This window comes from Phocoena sinus, chromosome 11 (assembly GCF_008692025.1).
Source record: "Phocoena sinus isolate mPhoSin1 chromosome 11, mPhoSin1.pri, whole genome shotgun sequence".
Taxonomy (NCBI): Eukaryota; Metazoa; Chordata; class Mammalia; order Artiodactyla; family Phocoenidae; genus Phocoena; species Phocoena sinus.
The window spans coordinates 2,044,060-2,070,049 of NC_045773.1; the positions used below are offsets into that span (position 1 = coordinate 2,044,060).

Sequence of the window (25,990 nt, forward strand, 5' to 3'; positions counted from 1 at the left end):
CATTGCGGAGCACAGGCTCCAAACGCGCAGGCTCAGCGGCCATGGCTCACGGGCCCAGCCGCTCCGCGGCATGTGGGATCTTCCCGGACCGGGGCACGAACCCGTGTCCCCTGCATCGGCGGGCGGACTCTCAACCGCTGCGCCACCAGGGAAGCCCTGCAGTGATTTTTGGTTTCGTGAGTTACAGAAATGACTTCACGCATGCGTGTTTAACAGCAGCTTGATCTTTCTCTCGACTTTATTTCTGAGATTTACTGGTGTCAGTACATCTCAGTTCAGCCCCTTCTTCTACCTTCCGTAAAGTGCCCTGTTGGGTAGTGCCCCCTTCATCCTTGCAGGCCCCACCGAGGGATGTTTGAATAGTCAACAGTTTCCTGCTCTTACCAGGAACTGTCCTTGCGCGGGGCTCCAGTGCACGCGTTGGAGGGTGTAGGTTGCATGCCCGGCGGGGTTACAGGCATAGGAAGCTGTGACCGCTCAGGGTATGCTGCCGGTTTAGGGTCCCGGTTGTACTTCTTTGCCCTCCTGACAGCAGCCCTGAGAATTCCCGCTTCTCAACATCACCCTTGCATAGTCAGGGGCCCAGTTCCTGATTATCGGGATTGAGAGTATCTAGAATGCTTACCTGGTCAGCACTTAGGTCACTTGCCTATTTCCATTTCTTCACTTATGTCGTTCAGTTGTGTTTAAACCTTTTTTCTTGTTGATCCCCAAGCCTTTCTTTTTTTAAGGTCTTTTGAATAACTCTGCGTAGTTTCATACACTGAAAACATCACAGGCTGGGGTCTGTATCTTACCCTTTCCCTTCATGTAGGGTGTCTTGTTGTATACCCCGGGTATTCACCTCTTCCCGTCCAGTTTGTACTTTGGGTAACACTTAAGAGGCCCTTCCTCAAACAGATGGCAGTCTAGTCTCCCAAATATGCTTCTAATGATTTTGAAGTTTTTGTTTTCCACCTTCAGTCTGCAGCTCATTTTGCATACGGAATGAGGTGCCCTATAATTTCATTTGCCTCCAGATGGATAGTATCATTGATGGACTGGTCCATCTTTTCCCACTGATTTGAAATGCCACCTCTGGCCTCTGTTAAGTCTCCCTCTGTGTGTGGCTCTATTTCTGCGCTTGCCTGCAATGGTCTGTTCCATTGGTCTCTCTGTCACAGAACCTATATAGCTCATGGTTTTAGTTACCCACACTTATGTGTTTTATCATCTCCTTTTTCTTCTTGATCTAAGCTGGGTGCTGAGATGAGCATCTTATGTGCCTTTGCCCAGTGACTCTTCTCGATGCCCTGAGGAGGCAGGTGCTGCCCCCATTCGACAGACGGGGGCGTCGAGGCTCAGAATGGTTAAGGCGCTTTCCCTGCAGGAGGGAGAGAGCTGATTCTAGAACTTTGGTGGTTCAGCTTCAAAGCCCAACCCTCAGCGCTGCGCTGAGGTTATAAGCCGACGGAGAGGAGAACTTGGGTATTGTGTGGTGCTGGTGTCGTCACAGCTGGCTCTGGGTAGTGGCGAGTTGGGGGATCAGGACCCCGTAATTTCTTGCTGCGTGTAACTGACGACTGCTGTCCGTGTTGGGATGCGTCTCCCGGTTGCTGGGATAGACGAGGACAACAGACTCTGCCTCCAGGGAGCCCCCAGAGCCTTCCACATCCCTGCCGTGTGAAGCAGCCACGTACAGCCTCTGGGACAGGAGCTCCTCTTAACGTTTATTCCCTTCCTCTGATTTCACAGTTAAACGGAAAGAATCAGACGCGAGGAGGAAAAGCCAGAGGAGGAGGGAGAAATCTCGCCTGGAGACAGACTCCAGGCTGGCAGGCCACGGGAAGCAGGGCACGTTCGCCATGCAGCTGGCGGTGATGCCGCTCCTCGCAGGTAGCCACACCCGTTCCCAGCAGCGTCCGGTCTCCTTGACCCGTGTAGCTAGAATGCCGGTAAACAGAACCCTCAAGGTGACCGAGCCCCTGCCCTACGCTCTCAGCCACCCCAGCCAAGTGGGCGTGTCTCCGCTATACAGAGTGGGAAATGGAGGCGCAGCGAGGTCAAACGCGCCAGCCAAGATGACGCAGCGAGTAAGAGAAGTCTGGGTTTGAACCCAGGTCTGATTCCAAAGTCCAAGCAAACGTGAGAATAAGAAACGTCATGGGCTTCCCTGGTGGCGCAGCGGTTGAGAGTCCGCCCGCCGATGCAGGGGACACGGGTTCGTGCCCCGGTCCGGGAAGATCCCACGTGCCGCGGAGCGGCTGGGCCCGTGAGCCACGGCCACTGAGCCTGCGCGTTTGGAGCCTGTGCTCCGCAATGGGAGAGGCCACAACGGTGAGAGGCCCGCGTACCGCAAAAAAAAAAAAAAAAAAAAAAAAAAAAAGAAACGTCATGGTTTTGTTTGCTACATAAGGTGCTACTTGGTATAAACACGTTCCTGCAGATTTTTACCAAGACGTCTAGTAAAGGAAATGAGGAAAGGCGACCAGTATTTATGCCCTATCATTTACTTCTCACGGCCAACTCTGATCTTCCCAGTGAACTGGTGCTGGTGGTATGGGGCGTGGTTATCATTGTCACGATTTTTTCAGGGAGGAATCAAAACTCAGAGAAGTGAAGCAGCTAAACCTGAAGGCACACAGCTCAGTGGCAGAACAGGGCGTTGCTTCATTTGCTTTGCAAGATCTGTCACCGTCTATAAACTCAGTTTGATAAAGAATAAGTAGGTATTTATTATGTCCATATGTTTAGATAATGGAAGGCTCAGAATATATTTTGGGTAAAATTATGTGACTTTATTTTAAAAAGGGAATATGGGGGGAACCCTCTTCTTTTTAGAGAAAATAATTTCACACGTTTCATTGTGGGGTTTTTGGCCATCAGGGTGAACAAGTGCCCCCTTCTGGCCTATCTGGAGAAACTTAGGCAGACACGGAGGGTCGGTGAAACCCCATAGGGTCAGAGTCCAGTGCCGGGGGTGCCGGGAAAATCCTTATTTCCACAAGCGCTTGGGTTGATGTCGATATGTTTTGAGGAGCTACTATTAACTTTTTTGTCCACACGTTTAGATGGATTTTTGAAAATTAGTTTCACCCAAAGTGAGTTTTCAGAGACTCTTACCCACTGCTGAGCCGTGTCCAGGAGGACCGGGCCTTTCACGCAGCGGCCACGTGGCCCCGCCTGGGACAGTGACTTTGGTTCATGCTTCTTTGGTCTTGAACGCAGAAGCAACCGGTGCTGCTCCAGGTGGGCGGGCCCCGGGGGACCTGCCTGACCTGCTCCTTACTTTGCTGTGAGGGGAGGGAGATGCTGAATGGTGCTGGTGTGCCCGGTGTGACCATTTCCAGCAGGTGAAGCCAAGAGGTGCCTGGGCCTCCCCCCCCCCACCCCCGTTTAACTTGTGCCGCCACGGCCCTGTACAGTGACAGTTATTGCAAGAGTGACAGACAGACTTTGAATCCTGGCTCAGCCCTTTACCAGCAGGTCGCCTGCTTTCTGTGAGTCTCAGTTTCCTCATCTGTAAAATGGGGACAGTAACTCCCACCCCAGGGGGCTGTAGGAAGGATCACGAGAGAGAATGTGTGTAAACAGCTTGGTGGGGAGCCCTGCGCACAGCAGAGCTCAGGCAGGTTACTGGTGAGGAGGTGGCAGCTGCCTCGCCCGGACATCTGGGTGGGCTGCGTGTAGGGCCCTGGGCCCCCGGCAAGGGGGGCAGAAAGATCCCTGCTCCCTGGCACCGAGGCCATGGCTCGTGGTCATGACTGCAAGTGGCCGTGGTGCAGCGGGCCAATTGTAGGTTTCTTTTTGCCATAAAATAGAATAGCATAAGATTATTCCCAAACTAGAATGATTATTTTTAGTCATCTTCAATTGAATTTTTTTTAATAACGTATTTTACTGTATTGATTTTTCGCTGCTTTGGGTCTCCGTTGCTGCACGCGGGCTTTCTCTAGTTGCGGCGAGCGGGGGCTACTCTTCGTTGCAGTGCGCGGGCCTCTCATTGCGGTGGCTTCTCTTGTTGCAGAGCACGGGCTCTAGGCACACGGGCTTCAGTAGTTGCGGCACCTGGGTTCAGTAGTTGTGGCTCGCGGGCTCTAGAGCGCAGGCTCAGTAGTTGTGATGCTCCGGCTTCGTTGCTCCGTGGCGTGTGGGATCTTCCCGGACCAGGGCTCGAGCCCATGTCTCCTGCATTGGCAGGCGGATTCTCAACCACTGCGCCACCAGGGAAGCCCCATCTTCAATTTAAGATCAGGCCACAGACTTTGCATACCTTAGTGGTAAATATTGTCGGCCAGTAAGTGTCTAGAGAGGTTCTGTGTTTGGAGTGAACTCTTAAGTTTACTGCACAGAGGAGGGGCCGCACTTTTAGCCACGCAGGACTTGTTTCGACACTGGTTCTGCTGCTTATCGGCCAAGAGTCCTTGGACGATCACTTGACATCCCTGGACCTATCGTGTTCAAGTCCGGCAGCTGTAGGTGCACAGACCTTGTGGTGGCCACTCGCCCTTGCCTTGTTCCTTACGTGGGACAGTGCTTCTCACCTTGGGCACTTATGACCCCAGGGATACTTGGCACTCTGTGAGGCATCTTTGGGTGTCACAAGTGGGAGTGGGACACTGCTGAATGTCCCATGATGCACAGGGTAGTCCTCATGGCGAATAATTATCAGTCCTCAGGTGTCAGTAGTGCTGAGGTTGAGATCCCTGCCCTGGATCATGGCTGACACCACCTGAGATTTCAGAATGTTGATATGAGTAGGTGTTTGCACTAGAGAGTCTTTCTAAACTGGGCAATCTTCTATGAAAAGGCTTGCAAAGTTCTAGAACACAAATCAGAATGGGCTATGGTCTTAATGAGTTGGTTTTGAAGAGAGTCACAGGGGGAAGTGGGGGGTCCTCAGGAGATGCCCACGGCCCAGGCAGACAGTGTACACCTCCGGCCCGGGACTTGTTCTGGAAGCAACTGCTCTTTCTGAGTGTGAGTGATGGGGCTCTCACATGCCCTAAAAATATATTTACCAGCATCATGAAAGAAATAGAATTGGTCTTTTTGAGCACAGACCCTGTGCTGGGAGGGGCAGTGTTCCTGACACCTTCCCGTACGTAATCCCTCCTCATCCTCTTAACCCTAAGAAAAGTGGTATCTCTGTCCAATTTGCACATGACAAAATCGAGCCTCAAAGAGCCTCTAACAGTCGGATTTAGGGCTTGAAAAATCTGCTTGCAAATCTGGAGCTTTGCTTTTTTTTTTTTTTTTTTTTGGCCTTCACCAGTGTCTCTCCACCTGGTGAAATGTATGGGCCCCTTTTGCGAGAGAGGTATTCTCACAGCTGCCCATGTGCCCTGCAGTGGTCAAGTCACCCACCCTTTTCTGCAGTTGCACTGTTGCACGACTGTCACAGCGGGAGGTGTTCCAGGCTGGATTTGGCTCAGATGTACCACTTCTGTTCTATGTCAGTACCTACACTTCCCTCCCTGGATTACGACGGTGAAAGTGACGCCGCTGGGCACCAAACACAGACACTGGTGTTATTTGTTCCTGAACGTGTTCTACTCTAAGAGAACTGCCTGGAGAAGTGCTCCAGAACTTTCTGCAGTGAAGGACTTGTTCCATGTCTGCTCACAGCCACACATGGCTGCTGAGCGTGTGACGTGGGACTCATGTGATGAAGGAAGTGCCTTTTAATTAATTAATTAATTTATTTATTTATTGGCCATGCTGTGCGGCATGTGGGATCTTAGTTCCCCGACCAGGGGTTGAACCTGTGCCCCCTGCATTGGAAGCGTGGAGTCTTAAGCACTGGACCAACAGAGAAGTCTGAAGGAAGTGCATTTTAAAGTATATTTAATTTTAATTGATTTAAACATAAATATCCACATATGGCCAGTAACTATGGGACTCGAAGCGCAAGTCTGGTGGTTCTAGAATTACCTGGAGAGATTTTAAAAATCCCAGTGCGGAGGCTACAGCCCAGACCAAGCCCGTGAGACTGGGGGTGGGACCCAAGCGTCATTGTTCCTGATTGTAGCCTATAGACGATTCAGGAAATGCTTCTGTCGCAAGGTGATCATCAAGATTAAATGACAAAATGAAATTCTCTTAGAGAACCTATGGGACCCCAGTTGAAAAAGTGGTGCAGACATGCTGCCTGTAGGTGTTTCCCAATTATTATTTTTTTAAAGTTTTCCTCTTTTCGGTGTAATTTTATCTTTGGCTCTCAGGTTGCCTGATCCCTCCTGTGCTGGTCTCAGGGCCGTTCTGAATAACATTCTAACGCTGTGTGTATCTCCCTGCAGGATGGCAAACTGTCGTGAGTCATGGCAGTGGGAGGTCGGCCAATGTCTTAGATTGTCTTTTGACCCTAAAAACAGAAGTTCCCCTCATGACTGAAGAGCAAAAGCGGGACTTAAACCCCCTGACCATAGAGGTCAAGTGTGTTTCCTGCCTTCCATCACGGTCTGTTTCCTTCAGTGAACTAGAGGTAAGAGTGAACCAGGCCAGCTGGTTTGAGAGCTGCTTTTCCCAGCCATCTGCCCATCACCTGTCGCCCCTCACCCGCAGTGGCCCTACATGAGAAGTATGATCATCAACTCCATTTCCTCTTTTAGGATCTCACAGCCAGACAGCAAAGAGATTAGGTTCCTGGGGTCAGGAGTTACCAAGTGTGAGGTCTCCTCTGCTACACCACAGGGTTCTTCAGGTGCAGGTAGCGACCTTCCACTCAGGAGGATCCCTGTGCTTCCTTGTTATAGCAGCGGTGCTCGCCTAGTGCTCACTTATTTTGAACCAGCCAGTTTAGTGCTGCTGTTTACCTTGGGAGTCCCCTGTTCCTCTCCTGGTGGGTCCCTGTCCCTGGATTCTGTGTCTTGCTCTTGCTTTGTTTCCTCTTTGATTTTGCTGGAGCACATCCTCCTGTAGCTTCCTGAGAAGAGGTTAATGGGAGATACTTGTTTTATGATCTCTTATGTCTGAAAATATCCTTATTCTACCCTTATGCTTGATTGATAGGGTATAGAATTCTAGGTTAAAAAATCATTTTCCTTCAGTTTTTAAAAATTTGTTATTGGAATATAGTTGATTTACAATGTTGTGTTAGTTTCAGGTACACAGTAAAGTGAATCAGTTATACGTATACACATATCCACCCTTTTTACATTCTTTTCCTATATAGATAATTACAGAGTATTGAGTGGAATTCCCTGTGCTATACAGTAGCTCCTTGTTAGTTATCTATTTTATATATAGTGGTGTGGTCTCCCAATTCCAATCTCCCAATTTATCCCTCCCCCCTCTCCCCTGGTAACCATAAGTTTGTTTTCTACATCTGTGACTCTATTTCTGTTTTGTAAATAATTTCATTTGTACCATTTTTTTAGATTCCACATATAAGCAATATCGTATGATATTTGTCCTTCTCTGTCTGACTTACTTCACTTAGGATAATTTCTAGATCCATCCATGTTGCTGCAAATGGCATCATTTCATTCTGTTTAATGGCTGAGTAATATTCCATTGTGTACATGTACCACAACTTCTTTATCCCCTCCTGGATAAGTTATTCATCCATCGATGGACAATTAGGTTTCTTCCATGTCCTAGCTGTTGTAAACAGAGCTGCAGTGAACACTGGGGTACCTGTATCTTTTTTTATGTATATACATTTATTTATTTATTTTTGGCTGCACTGGGTCTTTGTTGCTGCACGTGGGCTTTTCTCTAGTTGCGGCAAGCAGGGGCTATTCTTCATTGCGGTGCGCAGGCTTCTCATGGTGGTGGCATCTCTTGTTGCGGAGCATTGCGGAATATGGGCTCTAGGTGCATGGGCTTCAGTAGCTGTGGCACGTGGGCTCAGTAGTTGTGGCTCGCGGGCTCTAGAGCGCAGGCTCAGTAGTTGTGGCGCGTGGGCTTAGTTGCTCCGTGGCATGTGAGATCTTCCTGGACCAGGGCTCGAACCCATGTCCCCTGCATTGGCAGGTGGATTCTTAACCACTTTGCCACCAGGGAAGCCCCATGTGTCTTTTTGAATTATGGTTTTCTCCGGATATATGCCCAGTAGTGGGATTGCTGAGTCATATGGTAGCTTTATTTTTAGTTTTTTAAGGAACCTCCATACTGTTCTCCATAGTGGCTGCACCAATTTATATTCTCACCACCAGTGTAGGAGGGTTCCTTTTTCTCCACACCCTCTCCAGCATTTATTGTTTGCAGAGTTTTTTGATGATGGCCATTCTGACTGGTGTGAGGTGGTACCTCATTGTATTTTTGATTTGCATTTCTCTGATAATTAGAGACGTTGAACATCTTTTCACATGCTTTTTGGCCATCTGTATGTATTCTTTAGAGAATTGTCTGTTTGGATCTTCTGTCCTTTTTTTTTTTTTTTTTTTTTTGCGATACACGGGCCTCTCACTATTGTGGCCTCTCCCGTTGTGGAGCACGGGCTCCGGACCTGCAGGCTCAGCGGCCACGGCTCACGGGCCTAGCCGCTCCGCGGCATGTGGGATCTTCCCAGACCGGGGCACGAACCCGTGTCCCCTCCATCGGCAGGCGGACTCTCAACCGCTGCGCCACCAGGGAAGCCCTCTTCTGTCCGTTTTTTAATTGGGTTGTTTGTTTTTTTGATATTGAGCTGCATGAGCTGTTTGTATATTTTGGAGATTAATCCTTTGTTGGTCTTTTCACTTGCAAATATTTTCTCCCATTCTGTGGGTTGTCTTTTTGTTCTGTTTTTGGTTCCCTTTGCTGTGCAAAAGCTTTTAAGTTTAATTAGGCTCCATTTGTTTATTTTTTGTTTTTATTTTCCTTACTCTAGGAGGTGGATCTAAAAAGATATTGTTGCAATTTATGTCAGAGAGTGTTCTGCCTATGTTTTCCTCTAAGAGTTTAATAGTATCCGGTCTTACATTTAGGTCTTTAATCCATTTTGAGTTTATTTTTGTGTATGGTGTTAAGGAGTGTTCTAATTTCATTCTTTTACATGTAGTTGTCCAGTTTTTCCAGCACCACTTATTGAAGAGACTGTTTTTTCTCCATTGTATATCCTTGCCTCCTTTGTCACAGATTAGGTGACCATAGGTGCATGGGTTTATTTCTGGGCCTTCTATCCCGATCCATTGAGATATATTTCTGTTTTTGTACCAGTACCATACTGTTTTGATTACTGTAGCTTTGTAGTGTAGTCTGAAGTCAGGGAGTGTGATTCCTCCAGCTCCGTTTTTCTTTCTCAGGATTGCTTTGGCTATTTGGGGTGTTTTGTGTTTCAATACCAATTTAAAAATTTTTTGTTCTAGTTCTTTAAAAATGCCATTGGTAATTTAATAGAGATTGTATTGAATCTAGATTGCCAAGGTGACTATCTATAAAAAGGTCTGCCTGAAAAGCTGGCCCTTGGCAGGTGTCTAGGAACTTGAATCGTTCTCTAATGAGAGTGGTTCCTGGGCCTGACTGTTTCTGCCAACAGTGCTGACCATGCTTTCCTCCAGGGCGCCTGGCATATTGGGACACAGGCTGGGGGAGCCTAGTACCAGCCCCAATCAAAACCCTGGGTGCTAGGTCTCCAGCGAGCTCCCTGGTGGACAGTACGTCACCTGACTTGTCACAGTCAGTTGTGCAGGAGCTCAATGCATCCTGGCGCACACAGTAGGAGGCCATGGGGAGATGGCGCCTGTCCCCCTGCTTTGCCTCGCAGCCCTTTTCCCTTTGCAGGCTTTGCCTGGTCTCCTCCGGCCTTTGTGAAGCCCAGCTGTGGGTCCGACCACAGCTGAGTCCTGAGGTTCTCCTAGAGAATCACGGATCTGGGGGTGGCCCCGGGGCCGCCGACTCAGCAGTGTTTTCCTGCTTTGCGGGGCGCCGTCCCTGTTTGTACAGTCCTTGTTTCCTCAAGTTGGTTTTTCTATTTGTTTGGTCTCCATCGTCACATCTGTCTTAATCCCCTGGTTTGCTGCTCATAGGTAAGAGTGGGGGCCTCAAAAGCAGCCTTGGGTGCCGAGCGGGCTTGTGGGTTCTGAGCCTCATGCTGTGGTGGCCTGGGTGGGCTGGTGGTGGGGAGACCTCAAGTTCGATCTCTGGAGGTCTCTCCCAGTTGCCCGCCTGGAGGGTAAGGGTCTGGTAGCCAAGGGATGAAAAGGACGTGGGGTCTGCATTGGATGGTCCGTGAGCATTTGGTCACCTAATACATCTGGTTTGGATAGGAGCTGAATGCCATCAGCTGTCCCTCATTCCAGAGACCCTCTGTTTTTTTAATTTTTAAAATAGCAAGCAGAAGAGTAAAAATCTCCTACAGAATCGACTATTTTCTCTTGGTGTACAGTTCTGTAAATTTCAGTTCATGTGTGTGTCAGCGTTCTCACCACCACAGTGAGGATACAGAACACCTCTGTGACCGCACCCCCCAAACTCCTCCGTACCAGCCCTTGATGACCACATCTTCCCCACCCGCACTCCCGGCTACCGCAGATGTGTTGGTCGTGATAGTTTTAACTTTGGAAGATTGTCATCCAGATGGGGTTATATATTGTGTGACATCCACACTGAGAACGTGTGCTGCAGCAGGGCACAACGCATACAGCCTCCTTCCCTCAGAACGATGCCGGCGAGGCTCCCGCAAGCTGGAATTCACCCCTTTGCGCTGCTGACTCGCATTCTGCAGCTGGATGGAGCCGCAGTCTGTCCGTCCGTTAACCCGTGGAGGATGTTCAGGTTGTTTCTGGTTTGGGGCAGTTACGAGCACAGCTGCTAAAACATCTGTGTACGTGCTTTTGTGTGAACGTAAGCCTTCAGTGCTTTAGGATAAATTCCCGGGCTCTGTGGAGAGGCTATGGCTGCCTCCTCAGGGCTCCAGCTGTGCTTATCCTCCCCAGAACTTGGTATCGACAGTGTTTTATTTTTAATTTTGGCCACTCTAATGAGTATGCAGTGTTATCTCATCGGGGTTTACCATGCATTTCCCTGACGCAGAGTGATGTGGAGCATCTCTTAATCTGCTTATCTGCCACTTTATGGCCCCTTTGGTGAAGTGTCAATTCGAGTTTTTGCCCACATTTCGACAGAGTTCTTTTTTTTTTTTTATAAATTTATTTATTTCTGGCTGCGTCGGGTCTCCGTTGCTGTGCACGGGCTTTCTCTAGTTGCGGCGAGCGGGGGCTACGCTTCGTTACAGTGCACGGGCTTCTCGTTGTGGTGGCTTCTCTTGTTGCGGAGCATAGGCTTCAGTAGTTGTGGCTCATGGCTTCCAGAGCGCAGGTTCAGTAGTTGTGGTGCACGGGCTTAGTTGCTGCCCGGCATCTGGGATCTTCCCGGACCAGGGCCCGAACCCGTGTTCCCTGCATTGGCAGGCAGATTCTGAACCACTGCGCCACCAGAGAAGTTCTCAACTACTTGGTTTTCCTGTTGTTGAGTTGAGGGTTTTTAAATCTATTCTGGTTACAAGTCCTCTTTTGGAGATATTCTTTGCAGGTATCTTCTCCCAATGTGTAGTCTGCCTTTTTCTTCTCTTACTTTAATTTTGATGAAGTCCAAATTATACATTTTTGTCTTCTATGGATTGTGTTTTTGTGTCACATCTAAGAACTCTTTGCCTAACGCCTGGTGACAAGGGTTTTCTTCTATGTTTATAGTTTTACATTTGGATCTATAATCAATTTTGAGTGAATTTATGTATAAGGTTTAAGTTAATGTTCATTTTTTTTTGCAAACACGTGACTGATTCTTCCAGCACCATTTGTAGAAAGTCTGTTTTTTTTCATTGAATTTCTTTTGCATTTCTGACAAAAATCAGTTGGCTATACTGGTAGAGGTCTATTTCTGGATCCTTTATTCTTCCTTTTCAAAATTGTGTTAGCTCTTCCAGTTTCTTTGCCCTTTCATATAAATTTTAGAATCAGCTTGTCTCTATCTACAAAAACTTGTGCTAGGATTTTGCCTGGCTTTGCATTAAATCCATAGATCGGTCTGGGGAGAACTGACGTCTTACTGTGTTGAGCCTTCCAACCCCTGAATTCAGTGTGCCTCTCCATTAGTTTAGGTCTCCTCTTTTCTCTCTCGTCAGTGTTTTGAAGCTCTCAGGACCCTTTATTCATTTGCCTGTACAACAGACTAACGGCCTCCCGCCAAGCAGTAGGGGAGGGGAGGGCACTTGGGCCGGCCGGCTTCTCAGGACTTGCAACGGTTCCCTTGCTGGGCTCTTCCCTGTGACCCCCGGATCCAGAGATGCTGGGGCCTGCCAGTTCCTAAGTCTTTTGAGGGTTTTGCAGAGAATGTGGCTGGTTCTCAGCTTCTCCATTACATGCTTGGGGTTTGGCTTCCTCACCTGTGCTGTGTCTGCACCACTTCCTCGTCCCTGTCCCAGTGCTCATGGTGGCTTCTCTTCTCTTCTCCTTGTCCTCGTATGCTTATGTCTTAAAAAAAAAAATCCCTGTGGTTTTAGGGGAGTTCTGTGAGGGGTGTGACCAGATGTATGCGTTCAGTCTGCCACTTGAACCGCATGACGTGATGTTTAGTTCATGTCCCCGGTGGGCTGAAGTCGCCCGCACAAGGGACCATGGTGTCAGCGTCCCCAGCGCCTAGCCCGGGGCCTGGTGCAAACAGGAGCTCGGTGACCATCATCCAAGCATGAGAGCCAAGGAACAGGACATTTTGATACACTGTTTGTATCACAGTTCATCTCTTCAGAGAGGATTCCCCTCACTCAGATTTTCAGTTGCCTGCCCAGCTGCTGCCACTGCAAACAGATTACAGGTTGGGAACTTGAACTTGCCAGAGGGCAGGTCCAGGAGAGAAAAGCAATAGGGGGCTTCCTTCCACTCTCTCTGTCTCCTAGGGTTCCCACACCCCATTCCTTGGTACAGAAAGAGAGCTCTGTCTCTCCATGCCTGGTGCATAATTCTGGGACTCAGGCTTCCTTTGCGTCTAGTCTGGGACGTGCAGGAAGAGAATAAAACCCAGGAAACTCACTGGGTTTTGGTCTCTTTCTCCAATCTGCCCACTGCCTTTTACTTTTCAGAAGGTGTTCTGTGCATCTCTGTAGGGTTTTTTTTTTTTCTTTAATATTTATTTATTTATTTAGGCTGCGCCAGATCTTAGTTGCAGCATATGGGACCTTCGTTGTGGCACGCAGGCTCCTTAGTTGCGGCATGCGGACTCTTAGTTGAAGTGTGCCTTCTGTTGTATTCAGTGGGAGGTGCAGGGTGGGTGTGCTTATTCCGTTTAACCAGATTTGAAAGCCCCTCATTTATTTTTCCTTAGAATATCTGTTCTTTTTATTGATATATTGTGGATGCGAGTCCTTTGTCAGATAAGTATGCATTGTACATATTTTCTGCCCATCTGGAGCTTGACTTTAATTTTCTTAATAGTGTCTTTGATGAAGTCCATCTTATCAACTTCTTCTGTTACGATTAGTGCTTTCTGTGTCATATCAAATAAAACTTTTCTCCACCCCAAGTTTATGAAGATACTACCCTGTGTTTTCTTCTAGGAGAGGTATGATTTTAGCTTTTATGTTTAGGTCTGTGATTCCTCTAGAAGTACTTGCATCTTCCTAACCATAAACATGGTATATTTCTTCATTTAGATTTTCTTTGATTTCTCTCTGCAGTGTTTCATAGTTTTCAGTGTACCGGTCTTCCACATCTTTCATTTCTTCCTAAGCATTTTATGTCTTGATGCTGTTGTAGGTGATATTTTAAAATTTTCAGTTTTAGAATTTTCATTGCCAGTAAATAGAATTATGATAGTTTTGACCTTGACGATATACTTTTATTTTTTAAAAACCAAACAAATATATTTATTTTATGTACCTGATCATTCTAATACCTGTGCCTTTGTACATCTGGTTTTGCTAGTGGTACCTTTTTCCCTTAGGTGTTTTGTGATTTTTACTATGATCCCATGTTTAATGGAACTTTCTCCGTGGGAATTCTTTGAGGCCTAGGTTGGAAGTGCATTTCTCCAGCAGGTTTTCTTAATTATTTCTGCCAGGTACCTGGGAGCCCTACCAACCCAGGATTATTTTTAAATAAAATTTCAGCATCGGTGGTCAAAGAAATAGTAAAATAAATAGTACCCTTGGAGTATGCATTCGAGCCACGCACTTGTGTAACGGTGAGCTTCTGATGATAAAGTTGTAGCATGCGCAAGGTTTCCTGTTTCTGTCCCGACACAGCCCTGCCCCCCGCCTCCAGCTCAGCCTGCGAGTCCTCTTAAACCCAGACCCAAGTTCTGCTTGGTCACTTTATATGCTAAAGGTGAGCCGTGCCAGCCCTCCAGATGCGTGTCTGGGAAACACGGATTCTCTGTTCTAAAAGCCACTCCTCACCACACTTTCTGTGCCCGGCCATGGGATGGGAAGAAGGCACAGGGCCTGTCCTCGTGGCACTGGCCATCCGGGGGAAATAGTTGCTTCAGCTGCCAGCTCAACGCCGTACACGTGGCTCTCGGGCTTCGCAGTGGCCTCGCAGAGTGGGCTCTGTCCTTGGGGTTTGTGAATGAGGAACCACAGGCCGCAGGGGCTGCAGGGGCTGCCGGGCGTGAGCCTGGGGCCGGGATTTGAGCCACTGGGTGGGGGCCACCTGGAGAGGAGGGGGGCCGGCAGGGGGCGCCCGCGGCTGCACCCGTGACCGCCGCGCCTTCTCTCTCGCAGCGGCTGTGCACCCCCGTGTACTGCAGGTACCAGTTCCACAGGACCCCAGTGCACAGGACGGAGGGCCAGCCCCATGGGACCCGCGTCTACTTCCAGGATATCAACGTCATCTTCCTTGGGGCCATGCACCCCAGCGACCTGAGGGAATACCTGGAGGGCCCCCCGATGGTGGTGGAAGTTCATGACCGGGACCGCAAGTCAGAGGAGTATTCCCACAAGCCCGCCCTGTTTGGGGAGGACCCGCTGGATTCGTACCTCAACCTCCAGACCCTAATTTCCCCGAAGGAGACGGAGAACAACCCCTTTGAAACCCAGGATAAGATGTGGGACCCTTACGGGGTTGCCCAGGTCAGCTTTGCCGACCTCCTCCGTGGCCACAAGTACTTGAACCTGGTCGTCCCCGTCCACAGCTGCGAGCCCAAGGCCACGCGCCTCGGCCATGACAGCAGGAGCAGGAAGGTGGTGGGGTTGCAGGTGCCCGGAGACGGCCTGCGGCACGGCCCGATGCCTCCGGGCGACTACCTGGAGGCCAGCTGCCAGCTGAAGCTGCGGGCGGGCGTGGCGGTGCCGCTGCGGGCCGGGACCGAGGCCCTGGACGCCAACCCCACGGCCTCCCGGTTTGGCCGCGTCATCTTCGTGTTCACCTCCAGTAAGCTCTCACTCCTGCACGGCCTGCTGCAGGACGTCACCGTGATCAACGCCGGGGCCCTGGGCCTGGACTCCTGCCCCGTGGAGGACATCCAGCAGATCCTGTCCACCTTGAAGATGCCGGCGAAGATCCAGGAGCGGCCGGACCTGGACGTGCTCACTGGCTTCCACCTGCTGGACGGGCGGGGCCACCTCCTCATCCTGGAGGGCTTGGCCGACCGGGGCCTGAGGCGACTGTGGGAGAGCCACCAGAGCCGGTAGGTAGGTCGCCGCGTTTCTGGGTGGGGAGGGGTGGCCAAGCTCAGGTTCTGTGATGCCGACTGTGGGAGGGCCTGTTGATTCGGTGCCTCTCGGGGTTTGTATAAGGCACTTCGCAGAGCTCAGCAACTGGGAGAGCCGCTTGCCTTTGGTTGAAGCGAAGACTTCAGGGGTATATGGAAGGGAGGCTGGTTCAGGAAACTGGGTCCTGCCTTCACACTCCCGAGGCGCCCCCCCGGCCAGCAGGGAGTAGAGTGTTCTGCACGGCCCTGAGAGGGACACCACAAGGACACAGACGTCAGCTCGTCCCGAGGGAGACAGGGCGGATTCTTGTGAGGCTGGAGGGCTGCTTACGCTGCAGAAGTCCCCTTCCCTGGAGGCCCAGGCGCCCCCGATGGCCGCCCCCTGGAGATGTTGCAGAGGCAACGGAAGTGTCCCCTTCTGGGCCGCAGCAGGTGGCCCCTCGTGGTCCTTCCGTTCTTTAGTTGTGGTGATGGGATAACTCCCTTTTTCTTTCATGATTTGCAGCTATCCTAGTTTGGATCAATAGGGCCTTCCTTCTCTACTCTGGAGGCCCCCCTATCTGTTCTCAGAGCTCAGATGCCCCATGACTCAGATGCTGACAACAGCAGGGTGTCCGGATGTTGACTCTGTCCACCCGGGGCGGGGGGCCTGTCTTGATGTGCTGATGGCCAAGAGCACGGGGGCAGGGGAGGCGGGGAGGCGGGGAGGCCGCCTCGTGGCTGGTTATCCTCCCAGGAGACCCGAAAGCATGCATCCACACAAAAACGTGCACATGGATGTTCATAGCACCGTTATTTATAATAATCAGAAAGTGAAACAACTCAAATGTCCATCAGCTGATGAACAAAACATCCATACCATGGAATAACATTCAGCCGTCAAAAAGGAATGAAGTATTGATACAGATACTTCAACACGGAGGAACCTTAAAAACATTATGCTAGGGGACTTCCCTGGTGGTGCAGTGGGTAAGACTCATGCTCCCGATACAGAGGGCCCGGGTTTGATCCGTGATCCGGGAACTAGATCCCTCATGCGTGCCGCAACTAAGAGTTCGCATACCACAGCTAAGGAGCCGGTGAGCTGCAGCTAAGGAGCCCGCCTGCCGCAACTAAGGAGCCCGTGAGCCGCAACTAAGGAGCCTGCGAGCTGCAGCTAAGGAGCCCGCCTGCCTCAACTGAGACGTGGCTCAACCAAAACAAACAAACAAACAAACAAAAACTCATTATGCTAAGTGACCTGGAGGGCATTGTGCTAAGTGAAATAAGTCAGACAGAGAAAGACAAACACTGTATGTTACCACCTACATGTGGAATCTAAAAACTAAACTAGTGAATACAACAAAAAAGAAACAGACTCACAGAGCGGACAGACTAGTGGTTACCAGTGGGGGGAGGGAAGGGGGGAGGGGCAGAATAGGGGTAGGGGAGGAAGAGGTACAGACTATTGCATATAAAATAAATAAGCTACAAAGAGCTATTGTATAGCACAGTATAATACGTTGTAGTAACTATAAATGGAGCATGATGGATAAAAATTTTGAATCACTATGTTGTACACCTAAAACCAATATTGTAATCAACTATGCCTCAACTAAAAATTATGCTAATAGGGACTTCCCTGGTGGCACAGTGGTTAAGAATCTGCCTGTCAGTGCAGGGGATGCAGGTTCAACCCCTGGTCCAGGAAGATCCCACATGTCACACAGCAACTTAGCCCATGCGCCACAACTACCGAAGCCCGCACGCCCCCGCTCGCTGCAACTACAGAAAGCCAGTGTGCAGCAACAAAGCCCCACCGCAGCCAAAAGTAAATAAATAAATAAATTTAAATTTTATGCTAATAAAAGGAGCCAGACATAAAAGGCTACCTATTATCTGATTCCATTCATATGAAATGTCTAGAATAGTCAAGTCCATAGAGATAGGTCAGTGGTTTCCAAGGTCTGAGAGGAGGGATGCAGGAGAAGTGGGGAGTGATAAAAATGTTCTAGGATTAGACAGTGTTTGTGGTTGCACAACACTGGGGGTATACTAAAACCACTGAGTTGTACACTTATTTTGGGGGGGTATGCTATTTTATTCAACTTTAAATTTCACCATCAAATACTGAAGTATATGCTGGCCCTGTGTTTAGATTTTTGAAATAAAGGTGGACAGACAGATTTAAGGGTGCAATGTATTAAACAATTAGAGAAAATCTAGGGGTGCTGTAACTCTATGTACCTTTGTACATTGAGTGGCGTTAAGTATAGGGACAGGCCCAGCACCTGGAGGAAAAGCCCATTGAGGACTGAACAGAGGCCCTTGGCTACTGTCAGAATCTCCCCTTGACTTTCAACAAACCAAGGAGTCTGTCCGTCTACAGAAACCACCAAATCCGGGGCAAACAGCAACAGGATAAATGTTAAGGAACTGGCTCTTTCCAGTTAGGACTCTGGGGGCCGGTCTGAAGCACACGGGGCTGGCTAGAGCTGGGACGTGTTGCAGCTCAAGTCTGGGATCTGTAGGTCAGAGCAACAATCGATTCTAGAGACAGAATGGTGAGTGCGTTCTGCAAAAGCCCCCCGGGTTTGCCGACAAGTTCCTAAGATGCTCTCCTCAAATGGCAGGAATTGGACACTTCAAAAGAGTGAACTTCACGGTGTGTAGGAAAGAACTTGGCCTTGCCCAAGAGAGGTCTGGCTTTTGCCCTTGGCTTCTGGGAGGTGATCTGTGTCATGCCTGATAGGAGTGTCTTTGGTTAGGTTGCGGGCTGACCACCCTGGATCTTAGGCTGGAGCCTCACCAGAGAGTCACAGCATGGAGGTTGGTGGGGCTGGAAAGACCAACATTGTGACTTAGGGCAGAGGCTTTGGGTCAGGCAGTGTCACGGGCACATTTTTGTGTGGATGCATGCTTTCAGTTCTCCTGGGCAGGTAACCAGCCACGAGGTAGCCTCCCCCTGCCCGCCACCCGCTGCTGTGCTCTTGGCCATCAGCACATCAAGACACGCCCCCTCCTGACATGGAGACTGAGATTGCTAGGTGGGCCATCAATCAATCAATCATTAATGGAGCCCCGATAAAAACTCTGGACACCAAGGCTAGGGGGAGCTACTTTGTGTAGTGATTCTTTCATCATCTTAAAAATACCTTTTCCAAAGAAAAAGTTTTGAATTTTGATAGAGTCCAATTTATTATTTTTTCTTTTATACACTGTGCTTTTGGAGACATGTTTAAGAATTCTTCACAAAGCCTTAGGTTCTTGAGTAATTTTTCTCTTTTTTCTTCTAAAAGATTCATGGTTTTGTGGTTTACTTTTAAGTTTATGATTCGTTTTGAGTTAATTTTTGTATAAAGTGCAAGGTTTAGATTGAGTTTTTCCCTTTTTTAAAAGAATTGAGGTATACTTTGCATGTAACAGTACGTTAGCTTTGGGTATACAACTTCGTGATTCGTTATTTGTATATGTTGTGAAATGATCGCTACAATAAGTCTAGTTAACATCCACCATCATACAAGTTACAGAATTTTTTGTGATGAGAATGTTTAACGCCTACTCTCTTAGTAACTTTCAGATATGCAATACAGTATCACTAACTATAGTCACAGTGCTGTACATAACTAAATGTCTTTGTAACCTCTTGACCCCCTTCATCCACCTCGCTCACTCCACACACCCTGCCTCTGGGTGGGCAGCCACCAGTTTGTTCTCTGTATCTGTGAGCTCGGGTCTTTACTATTTTGCTTCTGTTTTTCTTAGATTCCACGTGTAAGTGAGATCATATGGTATTTGTCTTTGTTTGACTTCTTTCACTCAGTGTGATGCCCTGGGGATGCATACATGTTGTCCCTACTGTCAAGATTCTCTTTTTTTACGAAGGAATAACTCAGATTGCGTCTGTATCTTGGCTACTGTAAATAATGCTGCATTGAACACGGTGATGCACATACCTGTTCCAATGAGTGCTTCTGTCTCCTTAGGATGAATACCCGGAAGTGAAACTGCTGGACCATATGGCAGTTCTATCTTTAACCTTTTGAGGAACCTCCAAAGTGTTTTCCGTAGTAGCTGTACCAGTTTACTAATACATCCTTACCCACAGTGCTTGAGGGTTTCCTGTATTTCCCATCCTCATCAAAATTATTATTTCTTGTCTTTTTTATAATAGCCACTCTCAGCAGGTGTGAGATGTTTCACTTTTGTTTCAATGTGCATTTCCGTGATGATTAGTGATGTTGAGCATCTTTTCCTGTACCTGTGGGCCATCTGTTTGTCATCTTTGGTAAAATATCTATTCAGATCTTCTGCCCATTTATTTATTTACTTTTCCTTTTCTGTGCTTTTATTGACTTTAAAATTATTTTTTTATTGAAGTATAGTTGATTTACAGTGTTGTGTTAATTTCTGCTGTACAGATATATATATATATATATATATATATACACTTTTTTTAGCACCTTCATTTCTTGCCTTTTTTAAGTTTATTTATTTATTTTTGGCTGCATTGGGTCTTTGTTGCTGTGCGCGGGCTTCTCATTGCGGTGGCTTCTCTTGTTGTGGAGCACAGGCTCTAGGCATGCGGGCTTCAGTAGCTGTGGCACGAGGGCTCAGTAGTTGTGGCTCGCAGCCTCTAGAGCGCAGGCTCAGTCGTCGTGGCGCATGGGCTTAGTTGCTCCGTGGCACGTGGGATCTTCCCAGACCGGGGCTCAAACCATGTCTCCTGCATTGGCAGGCGGAGTCTTAATCACTGCGGCACCAGGGAAGTCCCCACACATTCTTTTTTTAATATTCTTTTCCATTATGGTTTATCATAGGATACTGGATATAGTTCCCTGTGATATACAGTAGAACCTTGTTGTTTATCTATTCTATATATAATAGCTTACATCTGCTAATCCCAACCTCCCACTCATCCCTCTCCCATCCCCCTCTCCCTTGGCAACCACAAGTCTGTTTTCTATGTCCATGAGTCTGTTTCTGTTTCGTAGATAAGTTCATTTGTGTTATATTTTAGATTCCACATATAAGTGATATCATATGGTATTTGTCTATTTCTTTAAAAAAATTTTTTTTTTATTTATTTGGCCACGCTGGGTCTTAGTTGTGGCATGCGGGATCTTCAGTTGTGGCATGTGGGATCTTCAGTTGTGGCATGTGGGATCTTTTAGTTGTGGCATGTGGGAACTTTAGTTGCGGCATGTGGGATCTAGTTCCCTGACCAGGGATCGAACCTGGGCCCCCTCCATTGGGAGCACACAGTCTTAGCCACTGGACCACCAGGAAAGTCCCTATCTTTCTCTTTCTGACTTATTTCACTTTCTATGGTAATCTCTACGTCCATCCATGTTGCTGCAAATGGCATTATTTCATTTTTTAAATGGCTGAATAGTATCCCATTGTATATATGTACCATATCTTCTTTATCCATTCATCTGTTGATAGACATTTAGGTTGTTTCCATGTATTGGGTATTGTGAATAGTGCTGCTATGAACATAGGGATGCATGTATATTTTTGGATTATAGTTTTGTCTGGATATATGCCCAGGAGTGGGATTGCAGGATGATCTGGTAGCTCTATTTTTAGTTTTCTGATGAACCTTCATACTGTTTTCCATAGTGACTGTACCAACTTACATTCCTACCAACAGTGCAAGGGGGTTCCCTTTTCTCCACACCCTCTCCAGCATTTATTATTTGTAGACTTTTTAATGATGGCCATCCTGACTGGCGTGAGATGGTACCTCATTGCAGTTTTGATTTGCATTTCTCTAATAATTAGCAATGCTGAGCATCTTTTCATGTGCGTATTGGCCATCTGTATGTCTTTTTTGGAGAAATGGCTATTTAGGTCTTCTGCCCATTTTTTGATTGGGTTGTTTGTTTTGTTGTTGTTGAGTTGTATTAGCTGTTTGTATATTTTGGAAATTAAGCCCTGTCAGTCGCATTGTTTGCAAATATTTTCTCCCATTCTGTAGGTTGTCTTTTCATTTTGTTTATGGTTTCCTTTTCTCTGCAGAAGCGTGTAAGTTTGATTAGGTCCCATCTGTTTATTTTTGTTTTTATTTCTTTTGCCTTGGGAGATTGACCTAAGAAAACATTGGTACGATTTATGTCAGAGAATGTTTTGCTTATGATCTCTTCTAGGAGTTTTATGGTGTCATGTCTTATGCTTAAGTTTTTAAGCCACTTTGATTTATTTTTGTGTATGGTGAGAGGGTGTATTCTAACTTCATTGAGTTACATGCAGCCATCCAACTTTCCCAATACCACTTGCTGAAGAGACTTTTTCCTGCTGTATATTCTATTTTTTTAAAAAATTTATTTATTTATTTATCTTTGGCTGCGTTGGGTCTTCTTTGCAGAGCGCGGGCTTTCACTAGTTGCTGTGAGTGGGGGGCTACTCTTCGTTGTGGTGCGTGGGCTTCTCATTTTGGCAGCTTCTCTTGTTGTAGAGCACAGGCTCTAGGCGTGCAGGCTCTAGAGCACAGGCTCAGTAGTTGTGGCTCACGGGCTTAGTTGCTCCATGGCATGTGGGATCTTCCCGGACCAGGGCTCAAACCTGTGTCCCCTGCATTGGCAGGTGGGTTCTTAACCACTGCACAACCAGGGAGGTCCCTCCTGTTGTATATTCTCACCTCCTTTGTTTAAGATTAATTGACCATAGGTGTGTGGGTTTATTTCTGGGCTGTCTGTTCTGTTCCATTGATCCATATGTCTGTTTTTGTGCCAGTACCATGTTGTTTTGGTTACTGTAGCTTTGTAGTATTGTCTGAAGTCTGGGAGAATTATGCCTCCTGCTTTTAAAATTTTTTTTTTCCCTCAGGATTTCTCTGGTGATTCTGGGCCTTCTATGGGTCCATATAAATTTTTGGATTATTCTACTTCTGTGAAAAATGTCATGGGTAATTTGATAGGGATAACATTAAATCTGTAGATTGCTTTGGGTGGTATGGTCATTTTAATAATATTAATTATTCAAATCCAAGAACATGGGATATCTTTCCATTTCTTTGAATCCTCTTCAGTTAACTTTATTAATGTTTTATAGTTCTCAGCATATAAGTCTTTCACCTCCTTGGTGAGGTTTATTCCTATGTTATTTTTTGGGTTGCAATTTTATTTAATTTCTATTTATTTTTATTTATTAGTTGACTATAGGTGCGTGGGTTTATCTCTATGCTTTCTATCTTGTTCCGTTGATCTAGGTTTCCATTTTTGTGCCAGTACCATATTGTTTTGATTACTGTAGCTTTGTAGTATAGTCTGAAGTCAGGGAGTTTGATTCCTCCAGCTCCGATTGTTTCACTCAAGACTGCTTTGGCTCTTCGGGGTCTTTTGTGTCTGCATACAGATTTTAAGATGATTTGTTCTAGTTCTGTAAAAAATGCCATTGGTAATTTGAAGGGACTGCACCGAATCTGTAGATTGCTTTGGGTAGTAGAGTCGTTTTCACAATATTGATTCTTCCAATCCAAGAACATGGTATATCTCTCCATCTGTTGGTATCACCTTTAATTTCTTTCATCAGTGTCTTATAGTTTTCTGCATACAGGTCTTTTGTCTCCCTAGGTAGGTTTATTCCTAGGTATTTTATTCTTTTAGTTGCAGTGGTAAATGGGACTGCAAAAATGAAATGTTTCCATAATTTCTCTTTCAGATTTTCCATCATTAGTGTATAGGAATGCAAGAGATTTCTGTGCATTAATTTTGTATCCTGCACCTTTACCAAATTCATTGATTAGCTCTAGTAGTTTTCTGGTGGCATCTTTAGGATTCTGTATGTATGGTATCATGTCATCTGCAAACAGTGACAGTTTTACTTCTTCTTTTCCAATTTGTATTCCTCTTATTTCTTTTTCATGATTGCCATGGCTAGGACTTCCAAAACTATGTTGAATAATAGTGGTGAGAGTGGACATCCTTGTCTCGTTCCTGATCTTAGAGGAAATGCTTTCAGTTTTCACCATTGAGAATGATGTTTGCTGTGGGTTTGTCGTATATGGCCTTTATTATGTTGATGTAGGTTCCCTCTATGCCCACTTTCTGGAGGGTTTTTATCATAAATGGGTGTTGAATTTTGTCAAAAGCTTTCTCTGCATCTATTGAGATGATCATATGGTTTTTATTCTTCAATTTGTTAATATGGTGTATCACATTGATTTGCATATATTGAGGAATCCTTGCATCCCTGAGGTAAATCCCACTTGATCGTGGTGTATGATCCTTTTAACGTATTGTTGGATTCTGTTTGCTAGTATTTTGTTGAGGATTTTTGCATCTATGTTCATCAGTGATATTGGTCTGTAATTTTCTTGTTTTGTAGTATCTTTGTCTGGTTTTAGTATCAGGGTGATGGTGGCCTCATAGAATGAATTTGGGAGTGTCCCTTCCTCTGCCATTTTTGGAAGAGTTTGAGAAGGATGAGTGTTAGCTCTTCTCTAAATGTTTGCTAGAATTCACCTGTGAAGCCATCTGGTCCTGGACTTTTGTTTGTTGGAAGATTTTATATCACAGTTTCAATTTCATTACTTGTGATTGGTCTGTTCATATTTTCTGTTTCTTCCTGGATCAGTCTTGGAAGGTTATCCCTTTCTAAGAATTTGTCCATTTCTTCCAGGTTGTCCATTTTCTTGGCATAGAGTTGCTTGTGGTAGTCTCTTAGGATGCTTTGTATTTCTGCAGTGTCTGTTGTAACTTCTCCTTTTTCATTTCTAATTTTATTGATTTGAGTCCTCTCCCTCTTTTTCTTGATGAATCTGGCTAATGGTTTATCAATTTTGTTTATCTTCTCAAAGAACCAGCTTTTAGTTTTATTGATCTTTGCTATTGTTTTCTTTGTTTCAATTTCATTTATTTCTGCTCTGGTCTTTATGATTTCTTTCCTTCTGCTAACTTTGGGTTTTGTTTGTTCTTTCTCTAGTTCCTTTAGGTGTAAGGTTAGATTGTTTACTTGAGATGTTTCTTGTTTCTTGAGGTAGGCTTGTATAGCTATAAACTTCCCTCTTAGAACTGCTTTTGCTGCATCCCATAGGTTTTGGATCATCGTGTTTTCATTGTCATTTGTCTCTCCGTATTTTTTGATTTCCTCTTTGATTTCCTCAGTGATCTCTTGGTTACTTAGTAATGCATTGCTTAGCCTCCACGTGTTTGTGTTTTTTACATTATTTTCCCTGTAACTCATTTCTAATCTCACAGTGTTGTGGTCAGAAAAGATGCTTGATATGATTTCAGTTTTCTTAAATTTCCTGAGGCTGGATTTGTGACCCAAGATGTGATCTATCCTGGAGAATGTTCCGTGCGTACTTGAGAAGAAAGTGTAATCCGCTGTTTTTGGATGGAATGTCCTATAAATATCAATTAAATCTATCTGTTCTATTGTGTCATTTAAAGCTTCTGTTTCCTTATTTATTTTCACTTCGGATGATCTGTCCATTGGTGTAAGTGAGGTGTTAAAGTCCCCCACTATTACTGTGTTACTGTCGATTTCCTCTTTTATAGCTGTTAGCAGTTGCCTTATGTATTGAGGTGCTCTTATATTGGGTGCATATATGTTTATAATAGTTATATCTTCTTCTTGGATTGATCCCTTGATCATTATGTAGTGTCCTTCCTTGTCTCTTGTAACATTCTTTATTTTAAAGTCTATTTTATCTGATATGAGTATAGCTACTCCAGCTTTCTTTTGATTTCCATTTGCATGGAATATCTTTTTCCATCCCCTCACTTTCAGTCTGTATGTGTCCCTAGGTCTGAAGTGGGTCTCTTGTAGACAGCATATATATGGGTCTTGTTTTTGTATCCATTCAGCAAGCCTTTGTGTTTTGGTTGGAGCCTTTAATCCATTCACATTTAAGGTAATTATCGATATGTATGTTCCTATGACCATTTTCTTAATTGTTTTGGGTTTGTTTTTGTAGGTCCTTTTCTTCTCTTGTGTTTCCCACTTAGAGAAGTTCCTTTAGCAGTTGTTGTAAAGCTGGTTTGGTGGTGCTGAATTCTCTGAGCTTTTGCTTGTCTGTAAAGCTTTTGATTTCTCCCTCGAATCTGAATGAGATCCTTGGTAGAGTAATCTTGGTTTTAGGTTCTTCCCTTTCATCACTTTAAGTATATCATGCCACTCCCTTCTGGCTTGTTAGAGTTTCTGCTGAGAAATCAGTTGTTAACCTTATGGCAGTTCCCTTGTATGTTATTTTTCGTTTTTCCGTTGCTTTCAATAATTTCTCTTTGTCTTTAAGTTTTGCCAGTTTGATTACTGTGTGTTTCGGCATGTCTCTCCTTGGGTTTCTCCCGTATGGGACTCACTGTGCTTCCTGGACTTGGGTGACTATTTCCTTTCCCATGTTAGGGAAGTTTTCGACTATAATCTCTTCAAATATTTTCTCTGGTCCTTTCTCTCTCTCTTCTCCTTCTGGGACCCCTATAATGTGAATGTTGTTACGTTTAATGTTGTCCCA

At 46.2% G+C, this 25,990-nt stretch overlaps 1 protein-coding gene across 2 annotated transcripts in view; it reads left to right on the forward strand.

Moving 5' to 3' along the window:
* Window positions 1-25,990, forward strand: part of CFAP92 (cilia and flagella associated protein 92 (putative)) — an 83,771-nt gene that overhangs the window by 39,786 nt on the left and 17,995 nt on the right. For both annotated transcript variants that reach the window (XM_032648373.1, XM_032648372.1), the window contains 3 exons: window positions 1,735-1,875; window positions 6,279-6,463; window positions 14,621-15,525. In XM_032648373.1, the coding sequence (XP_032504264.1) occupies window positions 1,735-1,875; window positions 6,279-6,463; window positions 14,621-15,525 (1,231 nt within the window). The remainder of the gene's footprint in view (window positions 1-1,734; window positions 1,876-6,278; window positions 6,464-14,620; window positions 15,526-25,990) is intronic.